Source organism: Carassius auratus, chromosome 35 (genome assembly GCF_003368295.1).
Source record: "Carassius auratus strain Wakin chromosome 35, ASM336829v1, whole genome shotgun sequence".
Taxonomy (NCBI): domain Eukaryota; kingdom Metazoa; phylum Chordata; class Actinopteri; order Cypriniformes; family Cyprinidae; genus Carassius; species Carassius auratus.
Genome location: NC_039277.1, coordinates 2,868,518 through 2,890,801, shown reverse-complemented (window position 1 = coordinate 2,890,801; position 22,284 = coordinate 2,868,518). Strand labels below are relative to the sequence as shown.

Genomic DNA, 22,284 nt, shown 5'->3' with positions numbered 1-22,284 from the left:
TCTCATAAAATCCAATGTGATAAAAACAAAATAAACTTCCAAGAGAATCTCGTCCTCCACACACCTGGTCACAAACTGCCTTCAGGTCATGTAGGAATGATCCTTTTTAAGATGAGCGAAAACATTAGCACCACCAAAATGTCCTAAATGCCAGTTGGAGTGGGAGTGTTGACGATTAAAGAATGGCTGAATCTGAGTTATGGGCCATTTCAGTGTTGTTGCATTGAAAACTGTGAGATGTGGGCTGTGGAATGGGGAAGGGAAATGGTCTTGAGACGTGAACTTGAGCACCACATTTGTTTTAGTGTGTTATATGCAAAACAGTTCAAAAGATGTGACACAGAGACACAAAGGTCAAGGGTATCCTTCTAGAGCATGTTTATATTAAAAAATACAATGGAGAAGCAGCACAAGGGAATGCAACAATGAAATCTGTATTTGTCTTAAAAGTATGCTGCATAGCTCGACAGTGTGAACATTTCACAACTCATAGTAGATGTGAGTGAAAAAAAAATCAGGGCGGGGGAACATTTCTAAAGTCTAAAATGGTCTAAAACTGTAAAGTAAGTATTCATATTTTATTACATTTTAAAATAGGGGGAATCATGATACAGCCTCTCCACCTTCATTTGCAACTCAAAAGTAAGATGCTTTCTGTGAAAGTGTGAGAATTTTCTTTCCATTAGCCGCTATATGGAAATAACGATACAATATCGAAATGCCATAAACCGCAAAACTGTATGTACTACAAATCAGTGTGTTTGTAATTAAGACAATACGTTAAAATAAATGGTTAAAAAATTATACATATATATATATATATATATATATATATATATATATATATATATATATATATATATATATACCAGTTTGCAGCATAACGAGTAGTATTGTACAGCTAAAATAACCAGACACATTAAATTTACAAATAGGTGCAGCCAATCTAATGTGAAAAATAAGGTGGAGGATCTGATTATTAAGCTTTAAAAGGCTATGATTTCATTAAATTGGGTGTGAAGTAAAAAAGTAGTGATATTGAGTGTTCTACAGGTTTGTTGTTTCAGAGCTGATGAATGCCATGCATTTACAATGTTTGTTGAAAAACTAGTACATATTTTTCATATATATATATATATATATATATGTGTGTGTGTGTGTGTGTGTATGTGTGAAATTGCGCCTCAAGAGCTGCTGAATTTTTCACCTAAGGAAAAATAAAGTAAGCATTGTAATTGAATTTGATCATCTGTTACATTTCCCCAGGTGCGAGGATTCAGTATGAAAGGATAGGGAATGATGTCACTATGCAGTGCGGCTCGCTGGACAACGACGCCTCGGTGACATGGAAGGTGAACGGTACGGATGTGAAGGCCCGTCGGCGGGAAGAAGGACCACGGCTCATCTTGATGGAAGTGAACATGAGTAGCAACGGCCTGTACAGCTGCTTCCAGAACCCCGACGGCCAGCGGCGTGACCAGATCAATCTCCGCGTCGGACGTAAGTAGTGTCTGTTTATCCCGATTTCTTCTCCGTCATATTCACTACATCCTTCCTAGAAATAATAACCCTGCAGTGTTTACCCCGACACTTCTTTTTCTAAACAAGCACTGCGCTCATTTCCGCTACTTGCTAGAGGCCAGTAACCTCTTGTTTGGATGTCTTCTCTGTCTATTTGAAGAGTCTAATTATTAACAACAGACGTCATTGTTTGACCCTGACCGCTCCTCTGTTCTCGTCCGGCCCCAGATCCCAAATCTTGTCTTCTCCAGCAAACAGCTGCTTCTGTCTGTGTGGGAGTCACTGGGGTGCAAGTTTTATGTCTTATATATGTGTCAACTGGATTAATTTGTCACGCTAGATCTTTTTTTATGAGGACACACAACACTATTGGAGAGAAGACAGTAGATGTCCAGGTGTGTGCAACACATTAGGGTCAGTTGGTTGGACTTCTGAGTGGCCTGCCCAAAAAAACTACTTGGATATTAAATCACTCCAAAAAAAAACAAAGAGCATTCCGAAGAAGTCTATTGTAAATCAGACAGTAGTTGAGTATTAAACTGAAACTGTACTACCGGTACTGTAAAAAGACTGATATCAACCTTGACAATCTCTAATATAGCTCTATATCAAAGATCAAGTATGTACTAGTAGACTGTGCACTTCATGAAGATGCAGAACAAGTTTGGAGATGTGGTCTCTGTGACTTACACTTAGATCCTTTTCCTCAACTCTCGTATCAATTCATAAAAGCTAAATTATGAACTGCTACGCTGCAAAGCACCGTGATCAATATTATGTGACAAGATGTTACCCGTAACACAACCTGACAGCAATTTCAAATGAATGAAGAGGGGAAAAGTGGAGATGAGGCCTCTTATGAGACCATGAGGAATGTGCTTCATCACCCAACTCTGCATACGCCATTGGCACCTAAAAAACAACTGATCAAAATTCAAATAAGATCACATGATTAATAAAAAACGGTCTGATTCCTCTGAAGGAATTTCTTTTTACATGCTTTAATAAAGCAATATTTCAAAGGGCATGACTTACAGTCAACTACAACAAATTTCTACTTTGTTTCTTCTATTCTATATCTGCAAACCTAAGGTAAAATGGAGAGCAAATTAAGACTTTAGTTAAAGGGATAGTTTACTTAGCCAATGTCGTTCCAAGCCTGAATCATTTTCATACAGGGTTGGGAAAGATGCAGTGGTGAGTAAATCATGACAGAACTGAAATCCCTTTAAGACATTAATCCCACACATGTCTCCGATGTTTACTTCTGGAATTAGCATCTGTTCCAGGTGATCTAAACACAAGTGATCAGCCGAGACAGATTGCCATTTACACCTGGTATAGTAACATCCTAAATGCATCTCCTGTGACCCTTTTGTGATCAGTTTTCTTCAGCTCCAAAAGCTGAAAGGCTCAGCACAGTTTAGCAGATGGGCCCGTCTTAAAATTCTCTGACCGATTGAAGGTGCAAACAGTATTTCATTTTATGACTTTTAGCTGCACAAAAACAGATTGTGGGCTGGTGGCGTGTGGCCACAGTTTATCTCTCACAGCGGCTGGGTCACGGGCACGCCGGCTCAGCTAACAAGATAAGTTCTGCAGCTAAGTGCCTGAATGAGAATGGCATGGTCTCAAGCCCACAGACAGGGAGAGGCCCCTCCGCAAGTACGTCAAACACCCTGCCTATCTGTGACAGGAACGCTTGCCATGAATTAGAGGGGAAGAATCAAGTCCGGCCATTTACAAGCATTCCTGTAGTTCCTCTAAACAGTGTTTAGTGGTCTGTCATAACCAAAACAGCTTGTAGGTCAACTTTCACAGGGAAACCATAAGAAATGAGTTATGGTTTCCTTGATAATTATGATGGTTTTGTTTTTGCCCATGTATTGGAAAAGACCTATATATATCCAGTACGTTTTGCTTAAACATTAAACTATTTCAGCAATTTGTCTTACATAAAATATCAGTAACTCAAATTAAATGAAGACCAATACAAAATTGTATTGTCTGAAAAAGTATTGTCCTGGAGGAAAAATACCCATTCCACATTCCTGCCCCACAAACAGTCGCATTAAATTAAGTAAAAGTGAAAAAATCTTTAAAAACCTTTAACAAGATCTACAACTAAGCTGCTCAAATATGACTAGATTTTCTTGAAGTTATATTGCACAGTGTATTCGATTCTAACTTTTGCAATCTCTGGGTACATGCACCCCCTCGATTTTGGGATAAATAATGACCTCATCTATCATATTTTCATAACGCTGTCTTGAAACACTCAGCAAGATTAATATGGGCCTCGTTTCCATTATTGGTTGGCAGGAAATATGATGCATAAGCATAGAGAAGTTTACTATTAGAAGCTTACTTCTTAAATGCTTAAATGTTGGTATTTCACTTAATCTTTCTGGAAATTACCCAATCCCAATTCCCTCATGTGCACCAAATGTGTCAATGGATTGAAATTGCTGACAGGTTAAAATCCTGTTTGCCATTGCACAAAAATAATGACTACCTGCCAAGAAGTTATCTTTTAAAAGATGAAGAAACAGACAGTGTTGGCCTTCAGTGATATGCCAAGATAACAACTAAAGCATAACATTTTACAGAAAGGAATGCAATAAATATATATATATATATATATATATATATGTATAGTTACCTCTTGCAAAGTTCAAAACTTGCACCTCCTTTTCTCTGCTTGCATGGATTTTTTTTGTTGCTTGTGGTCTGTCTCCATTTAGCTGTGAGATACAAGAGACAGCCATTAAAGTGGCATGTTTTGTCTGCCCTGGGATAGAGCTGCTTTCCTGAGGGTTCAGGCAGGACCACAAAGCATGCGAGGAGAAGCGAGCTGTGCCGTTGTCCGAGATAGCAAGCTCGTGTTGGGCTGCTTTGTGGTGGTTGTCAGGGAAGAAGCTGGAGAGAAGACATATGTCAAGGTCATCACTGCTTAACTTGAGTGCACATGATTCCATCACAATGAAACTTTTATACTTTAATGCAGACAAAAGCTTTAAACTACTTGCCACAGCAACAGTGTGCCGTTAAACCTGGGAAAGATACTACTTTAACTTTACTCCACTTTTGATAATACCTTGTGTTAAGTACTTACCCTCCATACAATTAAATCATATAATAATAATAATAATAATAATAATAATAATAATAATAATAATAATAATAATAATATCAAGGCCTGTTTGCATCAAGGCTGATAACAAACTATAACTATAAAAATCATAGCTATAATGGTGATGTCACACGATTACATTTTACACAGACACAGAACTAATATTGTTGTAAGAACTTTTAGAAAGATGTTTTCCAGCTGAAGAAGGGTTAATAACAATGACAGTCAATCAGAATTCACAAGACTTTGAAGAACTTGAAAGCATTTAAATCTGCAAACAGAATGCCATTGTCCACTGATGTGGCATTAATATAGTTATCGATGTAGTTAACTTAAAAAACTTTGTAGCTAACTACACTATATTCTAAGACATATGATAGCATTGCTTGAAAATTTGACAAAAAATGCAGTTTTAACATCCTAATAATCATATGTTTTAAATATTGCATTTCAGCAAAGTGAAAATAAAATTCCTGGCTCACCTAATGTAGTGCCATACATTTTTCACATGCTGGCATATTTGTGCTAAAATTACGAAAATTAAAACTAAAATGTTGACTATTAGGCCAATTCTGTGTCATTTGCATGAAACATGGCCAAGGGACGGTGAAAAGAAAATTGCTTTCAACTACACACCCTATTAAAATTTCCATGGGCTGGCCACTTCTGATCATTGCTTTGGTCAAAATAAATAAATAAAATTATTGGTTAATTTCTATGAGAGATGGCCCCAGTTCTTGTTTGTGTTTTGTTAAGGCTGAGCTCCTTTCCATTGCCAGCTTTATTGTCTGTGACTGATATTTTGTTTACCATTGGGATCCTCTGGGATTGCGGAGAACGGGTTTGCCAAATACAGTAATTACATCAGAGCTGCAGAGAAAAGCACTGTGAGACGAACCTAGACAAGTCTCACCAGCACGAGAGGCAAAGATTTCCTTCTCTTGTAAAGGTCTTGCATACCTCCAATACCCTCTACAAAACTTCCTCTGAAATAAACATTTGTAAACTTGGTCTATTATATTGCCCATAATGTGACAGAAAATGTTCATTATTATTAATAGATAATTATTTTTGAATTATAACGTCAATTAAAGATATTTACAAAAGGTGTAGATATAATTGAATTTTTCAAAGACATTTTTACAGAAAACATAAAGATATTTAAAACATTTTGACCTGAATTCCATTGCTACGATCCTCTAGAAACATATGACTAAATCATTTAAGTTTCTGGATAAATGGAGAACATTTCATTATCAGATTTGCTGCTGACATCATCCATGCTGATCAGTTATACTGTGCAGAAGTGAGGGGGAAAGGAAAGAGAATTATAGAGACGTGACATGCTGAAGTTCACTCCAGCAGATTTATGCTGTTTAGCAGCTTGTCTCGTCCTTTGGGAGGAAGGATAGCTGTAATTTACAAGCTTTCTCCAGGATTTTCTCTTTAATCAAATTTCCCCCATTCTTTCCATACTGTCTGTGTGTTCTGGAAGAGAAAGACAGATGCAAAAAGAAAAGTGGAAAATAACATATTGGTAAATACTTACCCGATCCAGACCATTGGTAATTTCTAGCTAAGCTTTTCCACGTTATTCAGCTTGAATATGGTTACTGTCAAACATATTTTCAAAACGAAGATGGATGTGGGTCTGGAAAGCAAGAAAATCAATAAGTAATTTACATTTTTTTGTGGTTCATTTCCTCAGGCATAACCTTGTTCTCTAGTAACATAATAGCGTTGTTATTTATAGCTGAAGTAGACAATGTCAATGCAGACCAAACATGGCCATAGCATCTGGAGATTTCTCTATACCTTGAAATTCAGAATTTATGTTTTTAATCAGAGTTTTGATTGAAGTGAGGAATTGCGACAGAAAGTTTATAGAAATTCATTGAATAATCCATTGTAGAAGACGTAGCTGACGTAAAATGTGACAAAAAAGGATTTGACAACCATCTGCAAACCCTCCACCAAAACATCTGCATCCACTCAACCCATCAGAACATTTCCAGGACTGGCTCGAAAACAGTAGCTGAGCTTTAAACATTATATAACGGACCCCGTCTGCCACCAAGATGAACCATGTCAGATTAGCAGCTGTGTAGGGTCTGCGTAATCTTTACGGAGTAACAATGGGAGCCCATGGACTTAAACCTTCTTTTTGTCCAAACAAGCAAGAAGAACTCAGCCTCTCAGAGCCCACGCAGAAGTACTCCGGCTAGATAAAATAAATCAAACATGACAAAAAACAAGAGCAGCTTCTTTCGGATGAGGCTGTTTTATTGCAGAATAACATATCACTATTGATCTTGGCTCGATCGGAATACTAAGTGGTGGGCGCTTGCTTTTTTCCATCCCCCGTCAACACGGTGTGTGTCCCACATTGAGTTAGCTCATCACGCTGAAAACCTGCTGAAGCTGTTTATCTGTGAAGGCTTAACTTCAAAAGACAGCCCACACACATGCATGCCATCACACTCAGGTTGGGGTTATGTGTGTGTGTTTGTTTATATGTAGTGGAAGGTTCAGATACCTTAGGCACCTGTCATAGCTGAACATCCGGGAAATCCAAATAAACATGCTACAGCTCATACATGTTGGTGAAAAGCAAAGCTGACACATTATATATATATATATATACAATGTACCCTACCCTACACACACACTTAACCTAACCTAATCTAAGCCACCCTACAGCCACAAAGCTATTTACTTAGATTTGACCCCACTTCATACCGAACCAAACCTACCTAACACCCAACCTGTACTTACCTTCTCCCTTAAAAATTCAGAATCACAAAAAGTATAATATTATTTGTTCCCCACTTAAGAAAGACTGTTGTTCAGTTGTTTGGAATTGCAGCTTATTCAGCTATGATGAATGGGCATGGGATAACCTCTCTCAAACCCAGGAGAAGCTTAAACCCAATAACTCAAAAACCTTTTAATTATTCAGCCGACTCTACCTCGATCATATGCTCTTTGAGACTGCCTCTCATCAACATTTTGGCTCTGATTAATTAAGAATTTCAGAAAGAGCCTGAACACACACCACCTGCTTGCATCTGACATTGACAACAGAATGCGGCCTCAACAGAGGAACCTTCTCACTCTGAGCAAGATACAAGTGCCAGCACTCATTTCCTGTTCCCTGCAGTATGGCACATGCCTTGGGTGTGCTATCTACTCAAATCAGGAATTAAACAGCTGTAAAGCATGTAAGGAGTAAGTTTGATAATAATATATGGAAGGTCCAAATAACTCCAACGCTGTCTTTAAAGACCCTCAGCAAGCAGCGAGTCAATAAACAACAACAACTAGCAACTTTGGCGAGTTGAATAATTGTAGTGATCTTAAAAGATATCTGATATAAGCCATATTGCAGTGTGACACTACGAAACTACAACTCCCATGAGTATTACATGCACACTAGTGATGCGCGGGGTCAAGGAATTTTTTCAACCCGGGGGTCAAGCTTTTATGAAATTATTTGGCCCACCCCAGCCCGCACCGCAAATAAAGTCAAATTCCTTACCTGCCCCAACCCGACCCACAGGTTGTGGGGCGGCCTATTATAATTAAGCTATCAAACTGCCCAGCTATTTCACTTCAGCACCACATTTCACACACACATGCGCTCAAGTGCGCGCAAATGAGGATTAGAGACTCTAGCCCGGTGAAGTCTCCATCCTCAAACAGACATACATCGTCTGTAGATATAACTTATTTAATTGCACTTTAACAAGTAATCTGAACGGCCTATATATGTACACAGTGTGCATTAGTGATGTGCGGGTTCTGCAGGTAAAGAAATTATCTCTTTATTTGCGAGGTGGGTCTCTAAAAACAAAAGCAAAAAAATCCATATATGTTGTAGTGGTGGGCGAAGACATTTTTCAAATCAGATCAGATCGACAATACACGATATTATCGTAAATGATATGAGAGTATATTCACAACAACAACAATGTGGCTAGTAGAAATGCTGTGTCGCTAGTAACTTTGGAAAACCACTAGCCACATTGGCTAGTGAGCAAAAAAAAGTTAATGTCAAGCCCTGTACATATACTAGATGACCTTAAAGCGAACAGATAACAGCTAAAGGTTCAGAGGTGCTCTATTTGCAGAAAACTACCTAAATGGTTTCCCCTTTCACTGAATATGGAGAACAGCTGGATTAAATTATGAATAATTCAATTACTACAGCTTCCCACCAAAAAAAAAAAAATAAATAAATAAAAAAAATGTACAGGTGTGGCAGCTAAGTCTGTTAGCGTGATTGCTTTTCCAAAAGGAAAATGATTTTGGTGCATTTCCACAGGGAATCTCTCTCATCTCACCTCACTGCCTCATATCAGAAATGGAATAATGGAATGCAGTGTCACACTCTTCTGACTCACTATACAACACCTCATTCACCTACAAAAGATTAATCATGCACTGGATATGATTCAGTTCAACAAATATAGTCTCTACAAACCCTAAGTCTGGATTTAAATAATTTCCAAGGGCCATCGTCGAAATGATAACCTAGTAATCACTACACTTCATTTAGAGATGAAAAATAAACAGTGTTTATTATGATTAGGATCTTTGCCAAGTGTTTAAATAATGTAGGAATAATGCTGTATATCTACACTCTTTCTAGAGGTGCTTCACTTCAGTTATAATGAAGGTAGTGCTGGCCTCATACTGTGAATTATTAAAACCCTAAACAATTAGAAAAATTACACTACATGCCATAGAATGGCTGTTAACATAAGCTGTATTGGCACTGGCTTGCTCTGATTATATTCTGCTCTGAAAGAGGCTCGCCAGTCAACTTTTGATTTCCTAGCATGAATTAATCTTGTTTACTGAATTGTGGCCTTAAAAACTCTTTGTTCTTTCTAATCTGGTCATATGAGGAGCACACATTCATTTGAAGGTCCATTTTGGTAAAGATGGTTCTTGGTTTTGGAACATGCCATTGTATATACTGTATGCATCTATGCACAATTTTAAGTGCAGGAAGAGCTTAACTTGATGTTTGATGTTTGACTTTCATGCCTAGTGGCTAGATTTGCACATTCTGTGGTTTAACCTTAAAGGTCTGGGTTACTTTGTTGGAGTTAGATTTCCAAAGAAAGTATTGGTAGACGGATGCAAAATGAGGAAAGAATGTGTCTCTAATTTGTGTACGGTAACGGCATGAGGTTAGAGTTCCCTCTCTTCTGAGAAACAGCCGTATACAAGCTCACTTTATATGTTCATGGGAAAGATTTAATGCAAGACTGGCGCAAGATTCTGATGAGTTGCTTCTACTCGATGCCCAAAATGAGGGCTCAGAATTAGCCGAGCTCTTAAAACACAGACACCCTCTTCAACTTTTTGAGAGAATTACCCCAACATCCCACTCTGTACTTAAACATCTTCAGCTTGTTATTGTTCATGCTAAACACCAGTATGTATCTCAGAACAAGCAGTAATAAGCAGTTAGATTTTTCCTGCGTCTGTCTGGCTCCATATGATCCAACCTCATAAACAGGCATCGAAGTCAAATCAGGTCTGGATGAAAGATGATAAATGATGATGAGCAGCGCATGACTGAGTCAACATTTAAGTGATCTATCTGAAATCATGCCGTATCCACAGAGCATGTGCTCAAATTAACCACTATACAAGAGCAAGACTACTTTCTTTCAGAGAAGAGAAGCTGAACTATTGTAATTGCTACAAGACTCTCAACTAGGCTATACAATTTTCATTATAATAATCATTTAAAACAATTTTTTTTTCTTTTTTTACAAATGAGCTGCTTATCAATTAGCAGACCATTGACAAATATTGTGTTATTGTTGCAGACAAAAACAAGGTGCATTCAGATAGTTCAGCTTTGAAAAACATGTCTTGAGACCCTTGTGTCCTCATTCTGGAATCAACACACAATTTATTATTTTATTGTATTTCACTTCATTGAATTAATTAGATCTTTTACATTTAATTTATTTGTTTTATTTAATTTGTTTTATTTAATTATTTTATTAAATAAAATATTTTTTTATTTTATTTTATTTATTATATATGTATAAATATATATATATATATATATATATATATATATATATATATATATATATATATATATATATATATATATATATATATAACATGCATACACCTCTCTTTTGTCTCATTTAATAAAACAGAGCTTTAGAAAACTAACATTGCAAGGTTTTATATTCTGTCATATGCATCTTGTCGTATTGATTCCATAACTCCAGTACAAGCACACTCTGCACCCTTTGTGATATTCACAAGTGACTCAGCAGGAGATTTGATTAATTGCTGTCAATAAATCCATCAATGCGTCGATGTGTGGTAACGTTCAGTGTGCAAGAAAAGCACACACAGGGCAGTGATGGATCAGTTTTATTTGAAACTGTGAATGTTATGTGTGTGTGTGTGTGTGTGTGTGTGTGTGTGCACACGCTTTTAATTACTCAAAATTTTGGTTGTATATTCAATACAGCTAACTGTAAATTAGATCTGAGGTTACACGAGATACAAATTGACTCAGTCTAAACAAACAGAACTGGCAGGTTTGATTGGCAGCCGAGAACATAATTATGTGAAGGAGAAAAAAAAAAATGAAGAGCAGTCGGCAGTCGGCTGTCCTCTGCACACGAGCAATTCAATTAGTGGCCTTGTAGCAAAGAACATCGTCCTAGAGTGTGAAGCAGTGAATGAATATTCATTATGTGAAAGTTCATTATGAATGCAATTATAAGGCAGGGACCTTGAAATGGAGTCTTTGTTTACCAGAGTAAAAAAAAAAAATCCTGTTAATGTAAGTGGAAGCGAGTTTAGTTTACTTATTATTTTATTGCATAAAAATCCAGAAAAGGAGCATCTGTTTTGAATGCAGGAGATCTTAACACGCCACACAATTTGATATTGACGGAGAGAGTAATTGGTGAGAATGGCCAGTCAATGCAGTGTTGTCGGCACTTGGTGACAATTTAGAAAGTCAGTCAAATCGACTGGAACTTCACTAAGATTTTATCGCAAATTGCTTTGACTGCCCTCTGTTTGATCCCAATTTAGTTCTGTGATTCCATGGGTTTGTGAATGAACTACATTCTTGACTAAAGATTGAGTTCATTTTAAAGTTTATAGGCTAAAAAGAGGGTTTGACAAGTAAATGACAAGTTTAGAAATAAAAAATGAATGAGTTTCTCAGACTGTAAAGATGTAATTGCTAGTCGCTAAATGTGAAAGTTTTAATGTTGCTCAGATTGCCTGTTTACTTGCAGTTCTGTGTTATATTGAGAGGTAACAATAGAGCATAACTTGACAAATGACAATTTTCTTATCATTTACTCACCCTGCTACTTTAAAGTTGATGCCTTTTTATCCTTTTTAAAGCACTATCCACTTTAGTTGTGTAAAGAAAGAGTGAACAGCCAACGCTATCTCACGACCAATTCGTACATATTTTACGAGGTGGCTTATTCGTACGAATTCGTACGACCTCACTCGTACGAATTTATACGACCCCAGTGACGGTTAGGTTTAGGGGCGGGGTTAGGTGTATGTCATTCATACAAATCCATACGAATTGTGCAAATCGTAAAATACGTACAAATTCGTACGAATAAGCCACCTTGTGAAAATGTACAAATTGCCGTGAGATCGGGTTGGAACATCCTGCTTAAACCCACATTTTCTGTTTCACAGAAGAAAATAAAATGAGTTTGGTGCCTCAGTATTTTTATTTTTATATAAATTTACATTTTAAATATTAGTTTTCCTACATACAAATGGTTACAAAGTAGAAAGTCAGAAATCATCTGGTTTTATGAAGCTTGCCTCTTGTAGGATACATTGAGGTGAGGCGTCAAGAAGTGTTTTACGATTAAATGGCTTTTAATGTGAAAATCAGTTCTCTGTGAAGCACTGACATACTAATTATGTTTAATTAAAAAACACATGGCCATTAAATAAGCAAATATTTCTCAGTTTAACCTAATTACAAACCCTATTGCTCCGACTCATGTTTATTCAGATATAAGCTCTCACTGTTCGGTATATTCTGTTTCTCATTTGGGTTTGGCAGTGATCTAGCAGAGGAGTGATGATTATGTGGTCAGATTGTTTTCTCAATAGACCCTTGATGGTCCTTTAATGGGGAAATTGTTTGGCGTGCTCATAATGTCTGTGATTAGGGAAATGGCAGTAGACCCTTGACAATGGAGGAGTGAAGAAGTCGTTCTAGTATTGATCATGTTGATGACATCATCATGCAAAACACAAAGCACACACACATGCAAGCGTTCATCGGTAGCTGACCTTGGTACTTGCTATTTAGCAAAATCTGTTCATCTGGAGTGACAGTGTCATCTATTATGGAATGGTTCCCGGGGTTAAGTGGTTGCTCGATGGTAATAAAACAGAATTGCGATCTCAATAATTCTTCACCACTGAATCACATAATACGTAATTGTCGATAAACCTGAAACTGTTGTGTTAGCTTACAGCCTTACCCCTTAACCTTTGGATGGTAGCAAAAACAGCTTTCCTTCTTCTATTCCCATTTCTTTGTTCCATTAACAATATCAGAACATCCTTCAAATCTGAGCCTACTCAAAAATAAATAAATAAAAATAATCACATAGTCATAAGTACTGATTAAGACTTTTGGTAGTCTTACTTTATTTATACATACTTTGTTACATTTTGTGTACATGTATGTATCTTCAAAGTCTGTACTGGGCTCTTTATTTGATGCACGCACATGTGGTAAGCATACATTCGCATGCATGATGAATATTTCATAAGAAGCGTTTTTCCATTATCTAGATCTTATGTTACCCCACTCACAGCAATAACCCAGAATACAGAAACAGACTATTTTTGAGATGAACAACTGTATCGAAACATGTGCATGAAAGATGACTCATAAATCCCCAACGGTTCATGCTGTATTTTATCAATGATCAATTTAAGGCCTTAATTAATCTTTAATTTAAAACCGGGATGACTTAATTAGTATAATGACAAGGGACCAAGATTATCTTAGCAAATGAACTGGCAAGCCAAATAATTTGTTGTTTTGAATACTGTTAGGTCGCATGAGGACACAAGCATTTTTAATTAAACCAGTCTATGTAAAACCAAGCCTTGACTTTTCTGTGCTTAGCATGGAAAATCAGCCAACTGTGGCTACAGTGATCTTAGAAAACATACAAATAAATAATTTTACATGAATCATTTCATGCAGATCTCTGAAGTTCCAAGTCTTACACTTTTCCAAAGCATGTGTGGTCATTGTAGCCAACTATGTTGCAAAACCTGTCCTTTCAGACTCAATGCTTGAACAAATCTTGGCGATTTCAGCTGTAGCACACATTCATGTCATTTGATTATGCTCCACAAAGGCATGGTGATGTGTGCTGAAAGGCTTCAGTCAGTGGCTGTCTCTTAGTGTCAGAAGCAAAGAGGAGCAGCCAGAGGAGCCACGGCATGGAACAACAGCGAGTGAATAAATCCAGCTTTGCGGGACATCATTCATGATTTCATCCTATCAGATCAGTACGCTCCATGTAGAGGTTCTCCGGCATGTTGGGGATCATCTCCCTCTGGTCTCGTACCTCATTTTCTTTCTGTTTGTGCTCTTTATATGAATATATGTTGCCATTGATGTGGCTCTCTTTGCTTCCTCACTGTATCTTTCTGTACATTCCAACTGTGAAGCCTTCAAAACACAACTTTTTTTTTCTTTTAGAGGAGTGTTTTGTCTTTCAGTCGACCTTTTTCTTGCTGTTTCTTTTGCTTAATATCAAATCCGGTCTCATTGGGAATATATACTGTATCTCAACCTACTCCAAAAAATGTACCTATACATGCAATTCATTGCATTTTTTTTAGCTGAAAATACCACTATTGACAGTAAAACACCAAATATTTGTATTTTTTTACACACCAATTATGATTTGTGATTAAGATATTTTAAACATACACTTGTTGCATGTTTGAGGTTGCTTAAACAATATTTTTTCTTGACAAACCAAGAAAAACGTATCCAATTAAAGGAATGTGGGACTGATTTTCACACTAGAGACTCTAGTGGGAGTTTTTGAAAGCAAAGAGACTTCCAATTGTCAGGTGGAATTGTGGTTTGTGTAGCTTTGCACGCAATAATTAGCATTGTCACATTCCATCCATATCCATAGTGCAGCGTCTTTTGATTCTTTCTTTACTCTCCCTCCATTCCCTCACCGAAATTAGAATAGTAACACACTGAGAAGTTGTTTTTATGTGTGTGGAGAAGTAACAGAAGAAATGTGGTGAGGTAATCCCCTTTGTGCCTCATTCATTTAAGTGATGTCCGGCTACATTTAGTGCTTTCAGGCAGACTTTATTTCTCCCATTATCTGCCTATTAGCATGTTAGCGTGTAACAGTACGACAAGCTAACATTTTCATAGCTGTATGTGTTTGACTTCTTTTTTTTAACATATTCTCTGGGGTTTACATTTGAGAGCTCTCTGCATTATTTAAAAACTGTCAGTAATAACGTATTTAGTTGTGCCAAGATGTGTTATTATTGGAAATAATGAGTTATTTTATTAATTTGGTAGACTTTTAACCATTAGCCTACCACAATGCACAATGTAAACAGAATTAAACGCCGTCAAAGATGAATAACTAAGTTCAGAAGTCCTAAATCAAAGAGTATTTAGATATTTTAGAAGTTCACAGCTCAAATAATTCACACAATTTTAAATGGGGTCAAGTGCTTCGATGATCAGTGTTTATGCCACAAGTGCTGTTGATAGAGCCTAACTTGTATAGAACGATGAACATTCATTCAAATTAGTCTTGAATGGGTTTCCAGTTGATGCACTCCTCTTTGCTATTCACATGTCCTTAGCAGAGATGTATAGTAACGAAGTAGAACTACTTCACTACTGTACTTAAGTACTAAAAGGCGGTATCTGTACATTACTAGAGTATTATTTTTTTCTCCTACTTCCACTTTTACTTCGGAACATATTTTCGCTGAGTTTAATACTTTTACTCCGATATTTTTTTTATGTGCTGCATCGTTACTCGTTACAATTATAATAATGTTACGAATCATTCCATTACAAACCACTGCCAGAACTGTAGATGGCAGGTTTGATGAAGCTGGCACATCATTGAGCGAATCAAGCGAGACTGCGCGTGCTGACTGAACTGCTGTGAAGAGAGAGATGAACACCGAGCCGAGCCAGATAATGACTCATTCACGAGTCAAGAACGGGTTGCATCGGTTTTCGGATGACCAGTAATGTTAGTTCTTTCTGACAGTTCGATTCAATAAACCAGTTGAAGAAAACAGTTCACCGATTCTTTTGCGCCCGATGCAATGGCGTCATTGGCGTTGACTGCACATGGGCTCATAACATTAACACAGAATCAGTTCAGAATCAATCACCAAAAGAATCAGTTCAGTTCAGACGCTCTGTGTGTCGGTTTGCTTCACGCTAAATCACACATGCGCAGTATCATCAGCTCCTCGGTTCACGAATCGGACGCGTCTGACAGAAACGGTTCTTGACTCGTGAACGAGTCATTATCTGGCTCGGCTCGGTGTTCATCTTCAGTTCTCTCTTCACAGCAGTTCAGTCAGTGTACTGTTTGAGTCAATGAATTACTCCGGGATATTGGTTTGTTTTAACTCAGAGGGAGTGTCAGACACATTAAACAAGTTAACAGCTTAATTCATCTGTGGATTAATGCGTATTGGAGACGCGAACTGTTTAAAACAATTCAGTTCGATTTGGTGGACTGTTTCAAAAAGACCCGGTTACATCGAATGATTCGTTCGCGAACCAGATATCACAAACTGCTTTGTTTTTAACTGTCTTACAACATACACGGAAGAGAAGACAATGCTGAATAAAGTCGTAGTTTTTGCTATTTTTGGACCAAAATGTATTTTCGATGCTTCAAAAAATTCTAAATGACCCTCTGATGTCTTACTGGTTTGAAACAACATGAGGGTAAGTTATTAATGACATCATTTTGCAAATTGGGCTAACTAACTCTAGTAACCGTTTTTTGTTTACAAGAAGTTACAGTCAAAGGAATTGTGATTGTCCTTTAGGTTAATCATTTGAAATAGTAAAAACAATATGTTCAAACTTTTGAATACTTTCTTTAATAGCTACATAACACAATACTTCTACTTTTACTTTCAGTACTTGAGTAGTAAATTTTAAAATAGGCTACTTGCAATACTTAAGTACAAAAAATGTTGAATACTTTAGTACTTCTACTTAAGTGTGGTGCTTAAAGAGCACTTCAACTTCTACTCAAGTCACTTTTTTGATAGAGCACTTGTACTTTTACTCAAGTATGGTTCTCTAGTACTTTATACATCTCTGGTCCTTAGTTATTGTAAACTTCACTCATTGCAGCTGTCCAAAATATTTTGAATTGCCCTATATTGATAATAAATACCTTCTAATTAGCTGATTAGCTGCTCCATTAATAAAACACAATCTAATGCAATGCAAATGTGTTTAATTAATGAAGTTACATTTTTTTTTCCAGTAAGACATCATGACAAAAAAAAAAAAATTATAATAATATATATATATATATATATATATATATATATATATATATATATATATATATATATATATATATATATATATATATATATATATATATATATATACACACACGCTATGGTTATGCCAGCGAGACCAGTGATTTCTGATGAATCGCTTATCGCTTATTTCCTATCTGTCAGCATTGAGTTTCTTGTATCTGAACACTCTGCCTGTTGCCCAGAATAAGACATTGCTCTAGCACATAGGAACTCAGTGCTGAGATCATAACATCAGATAAATCTAGAGCACTGCCCTGGGCACAGATTGGCAGAAACGCTATGTAATCTCCTAATCCCATTAATTATTACACACAGTCATTATGGGGAGCAACGTAATCCCCCCACAAGACCCAATCCATTCTGAGACACAACAACACCAGAATGGAAGTCAGCCTTTCCTCCTTTTTCTTTTTGTGATCTTGTGCAAAAACAAATAATGGGCTGTTTTTTCTAAGGTGTTCCACTTCTCTGAAGCTGATTCTAGTTGTTTCATTCAAGAATAAACATTTTAGGACTGGGAAAAAAAAACAGCCCTGTTGATGTTAGTCTGATCTTGTATGAACCGCAGAAGACCAATACATATCAATGAAGTAATATTTATAGCCTGAGGGCAACATAACTTGAAATTGTAGCAGTTGTAGTGAGTGTACTTAAAATAATAGTTAATAAGGAACATTTGTGATGGGAAATGTATCTCACTGACAATAATGTGAGAATACCAACATGTTTAAGGCATTTCTATTGTGTTTTTGACTGCTATTACTGTGATGAAACACTGGTGGATATCTTCCTTATTTGATTGATTGATTGATTGATTGATTGAATGAATGAATGAATGAATGAATGAATGAATGATTGATTGGTTGGTTGGTTGATTCATTCATTCATTCATTCATTCATTCATTCATTCATTCATTCGTTCATTCATTGATGGGGGGGGGGTCTACTACATAAATTGATTACAGTAATCAAATTCACAGACATCACCATAAATTAAACATAAATGACATTCAGTAAAGAGCAGTAAATCATTTTCTCATTTTCTTTTGTTATTTGATTAACACAGGGTTTCCCAAAGTGGGGTTCGTGAAGTAATACCCTGTATTAATACACACACCAGCAACCCAGCAACTGTTTAATTGCCAACCTTCTTTAAATTATCTTCTTTTGTGTTTAGCAGGGGAAAGGAAACCATACAGGTTTGGAACAACTTGAGGGAGAGTAAATGATGACAGAATTTTCATTTTTGGGTGAACTGCCCCTTTAAAGTTTAAATGTGTACAATAACAATGTACCCATTTTGCTTATTTCCTCTTAACACTTAATTACTAAGTGTTAAAACAGGCAATTCCACTAAAAGCTCACCTTGTCTCACTGTCACATCCACCTCACTGTCACTGCTTTCACCTGGCCATGATGAGGGGCCTGCTGCTGCAGGGTCTGAAACTGAAATATATGGCTTCAAATGGTTGCTAAAATATCCTTTATTGTCATAATACCTTTTTTAAAGTGTAGGCTAAGTACAAGTTAATTGCTGATTATTTGTCTGTTTAAAATAAATGCAGACTATAGAATCACAGGGTACACTAACCACCAAACTAGACATTCAGTCTTTACGTTTAAAAATAAGTCATTTTCAATCATTAAGATGTGCATTAAACTGATAACACTACTGAGCGTGCGCGAGCTAATTTGCATAATAATGCGTTAAAATAGGCGCTAACGATCTGTGTTTTCGCGGGTGTTAGATTTTGACAATGGAGGGAAATATACAGTGTTTTCATGTAAACTTCTGACTCTGGGGAGAACTCCTCCAAGAGTAGATGTTAAAACAATGTCAATGCTCGATTATGCATTTGGAGCTCACCTTTCTTTTCAAAAAACTGAGTGAGCAACTGCTTGCCCTCATTTGCCTTTCTCTCCTTAATCTTCGTTTCTTTTCGTTTTTGAGCCCCTGATTTTCCTTTCTTAAGGAAAGACATGACTCTTCCCCTGTCTTACTAGTTCATATCACGGCTAATTTCAGCTCCTGTCTTATTTTACTGTCTATGCTCCTGTCTCATTAACTGATTCACCGCTGGTCCGCAGCTGAAGCACTTGAACTGCGGGTCGTACCATTTACATTGATTCGAGAGGGATGGTGGGGCCCTGCACAGAATGAAAATGACTTTGTTATACCAAACCAGTGCCTAACTACAAGTTTAGTTTTGCACAGGAAGTTTTTGATTTGTACATAAATCCTATACAAATGTTAGTGCATGTATATGTATGTATAGAAAACTGACTTTTAAGGGCCCCCCCTCCCCCCCCCCCCGCCGCGGGCCCTGGGTACTCGGTAACCTTTACCCCCCCAGTCCGACGCCCCTGCATACATATATATATATGAGACATGTATTGTCTCAGCAAGATGGACATTTTAAATGGACAAATATAGGCTACTTTGCTCTTTGTATGCGTTCCAGTCCGAACCGAATGGCGCACATGGAAAGCACTTGGGAAACAGTGTCTCTTTTGCAGCTCTGTGCAAATTTATCTAGATTTTTTTTAGTATCAAGCAAGAATGGAAGGAGACTGTATATGACAGTCATTAGATGTATTTGGATGTTATTTAGAAAGGGCGATAGGGCCGACAGGCCTCCTTTCATTCATTCATTCATTATAAAGCAAGTCAATGGGGTCCCTTTTTCCCCAGACTGTTTTTTTTTTTTTTTTTTTTTTTAGATTTGGAATAACATGAGGGTGAGCTAAATGATGGCAGAATGTTCATAAGTAAATAAACTATCTCTAAGAAACTTAACGGCTTAAAAAATGTGCATGGACAAAAATCATATTGGCAAATATTGTGAAAATCTATAAAACTTAAATTATGTTGTTACAGATGGTTAAGTCTTCTCTCCAGAGCCTGATTACTTTAAAACTTTATGGCCCAGCTTTATGTGAAGGCTGTTTTTATTTACTCTCGGATTAAAGGCTGCCCTTGTTACATGAGGAAAGGGTAATTGAAACAGCAATGCAACAATTAATAAAATAAGCTAAATTTAGTTTAAAATAACAAGCTTGTATTTTATAGATGGTTTCCTACTGTCTGTCTCATTTGCTTCTGGTAAACAGTATTAATTATGTGCCAGACACACAGAAGTGCAGCAGGAAATTCAGTTTGATTCCTGCAGAATCTTCAGTCTGCACAGAATTCTCTCTTGATGTTTATTTATTTATTTATTTATTTTTTGGTTTCTTCCTTAAATTGCATTTTCCAATTTGTAAATGGACCAGATGTCTGCAAGTGAATCTGTCCGACTCTCCGGAGATAGAAGCCAACTTGTCTGGAGAGCCCAGGTGATTTGTCCTCATTTCTCATTGCGGATGTCAATGCCTTAATTGAGACAGAGATTGTGGGTCTGGCTAGCCCATGACACCAGACCCTAATGAGAATTGCATATTTTGTCCAAATTGCATACTGCCTTGCTGATCCAGACAGTCCTGAGCTTTGTGCAGGCTGAGGCAACATTCAGTGTACATATTTAGTGAAATGCGTTGGAGCATCCATACAGATAATGAGCTGTTGGTTGAAGCATTAAATGCCAGTGATTGTGCTTTTATACGTCTGTTGAACTTCCAAGTTTCCAAATTCCTAAATGCAACAGATACAATATCAATTTTAGTCTATAGCATTCACAATTAAATAAACAGAAAAATCCAACTTATATGCTTTTATATGCACAAGTAACAGTTTATACCATATTGCACTACAATTTTAATGCAGAGACCAAACAGAAAGTTATTTATTTACTCTTTTTTTTTTTTTTGTGAGGTTTTGTGTCAACAAACTATTTGGAATTTTCTTAAACATCATCTCCTCCTTGACATCCCTGGCAGTCTCTTGGGCTCCTCAGGATGAGAATGCCTGTATTTGTGAGTGTAACATGCCTAGAATACAGATAAAAGATGCCATAATCCATTATTAATGTATTTAGCATGTTCCCTACATTTTATGTTCACCGTATGAATGCCTCTGGAATGACTATTTACTGTAATAACATATTCAATCATTTCTGTGGTTACTTCAGTTGTGCATATGTCCATTACTTTAAAGCATTTCCGTTTGCATTAGTCTTACAAAATTCAATTTTCCTGCAAAAACAGGGACCAGCTTATTTCTGAGTGTACAAGGTGCATGGAAGAAAGGGTGTTTAGCTCAATGGGAAGTTTGGGTGCAAGGAGGCTGTGATGGGGAAAAAAACTCTCTGAAGTCTATTCATGGTCCAATGATTCAATGGAATTCCTTCTTTCTTATGTCCGGAGCACCCAGAGCAACCCTAGTACACATTCCCAAATAGCCACCGTCTCCCGGCAGTGTGTGATTTGTCATTTGGGATGAACCCCAGAGTTCTTTGTGACCGGGAATGAAGTCCTCCGCTTTTGGGCCTTTGTGGGACAGAATGTTTACGTTGAGTTTGCAGCTGGCTTGAAAAACTTTACTTAACTTTGTATCCTTTTTACAGAAATTACAGACATCTGTTGAACTGTGACTAATTTTCACTTGGCCTGAGCGTGTTCCAAAGTTACAACAGAGTCCCGATATCTAATTATAACCGGAGGGATCGTTTATGCTGTCGTTGCGGTATAGAAATGAAGTCCCCAATGTGATTCCTGCAGGGATTCTTGGCTTACCCATCAGAAATGTTAATCTGCCTGATATTTTCACAAGAACACTGTGGAGGAAAATGTCAAGAGAAATGGTAAATATTAAGGGGAACCATTCAACTTAACCTGTCATTTTCCTCTCAAAGAAAATTAGACTGAAATTAGAGAGCACTTTGTGCTCCTGCTGCCCCCATTAGAACCATTTCCACCCATTTTTTTAACCCTTGAATTACTTTTCATCATTTTTTTCTTAGGCAAACCATAACTCTGGGGTTTCCCTTGTAGTAATAGAATCTCTACCCCACAGGTCAAAAGCCCTGGAGCAGTCAGGCCTATTG

The 22,284-nt window shown here is 37.0% G+C and overlaps 1 protein-coding gene across 3 annotated transcripts in view; it reads left to right on the top strand.

The window, feature by feature from the left end:
* LOC113054036 (ciliary neurotrophic factor receptor subunit alpha-like) overlaps positions 1–22,284 on the top strand; it is a 150,910-nt gene that overhangs the window by 87,097 nt on the left and 41,529 nt on the right. For all 3 annotated transcript variants that reach the window (XM_026219312.1, XM_026219313.1, XM_026219314.1), the window contains one exon: positions 1,267–1,500. In XM_026219312.1, the coding sequence (XP_026075097.1) occupies positions 1,267–1,500 (234 nt within the window). The remainder of the gene's footprint in view (positions 1–1,266; positions 1,501–22,284) is intronic.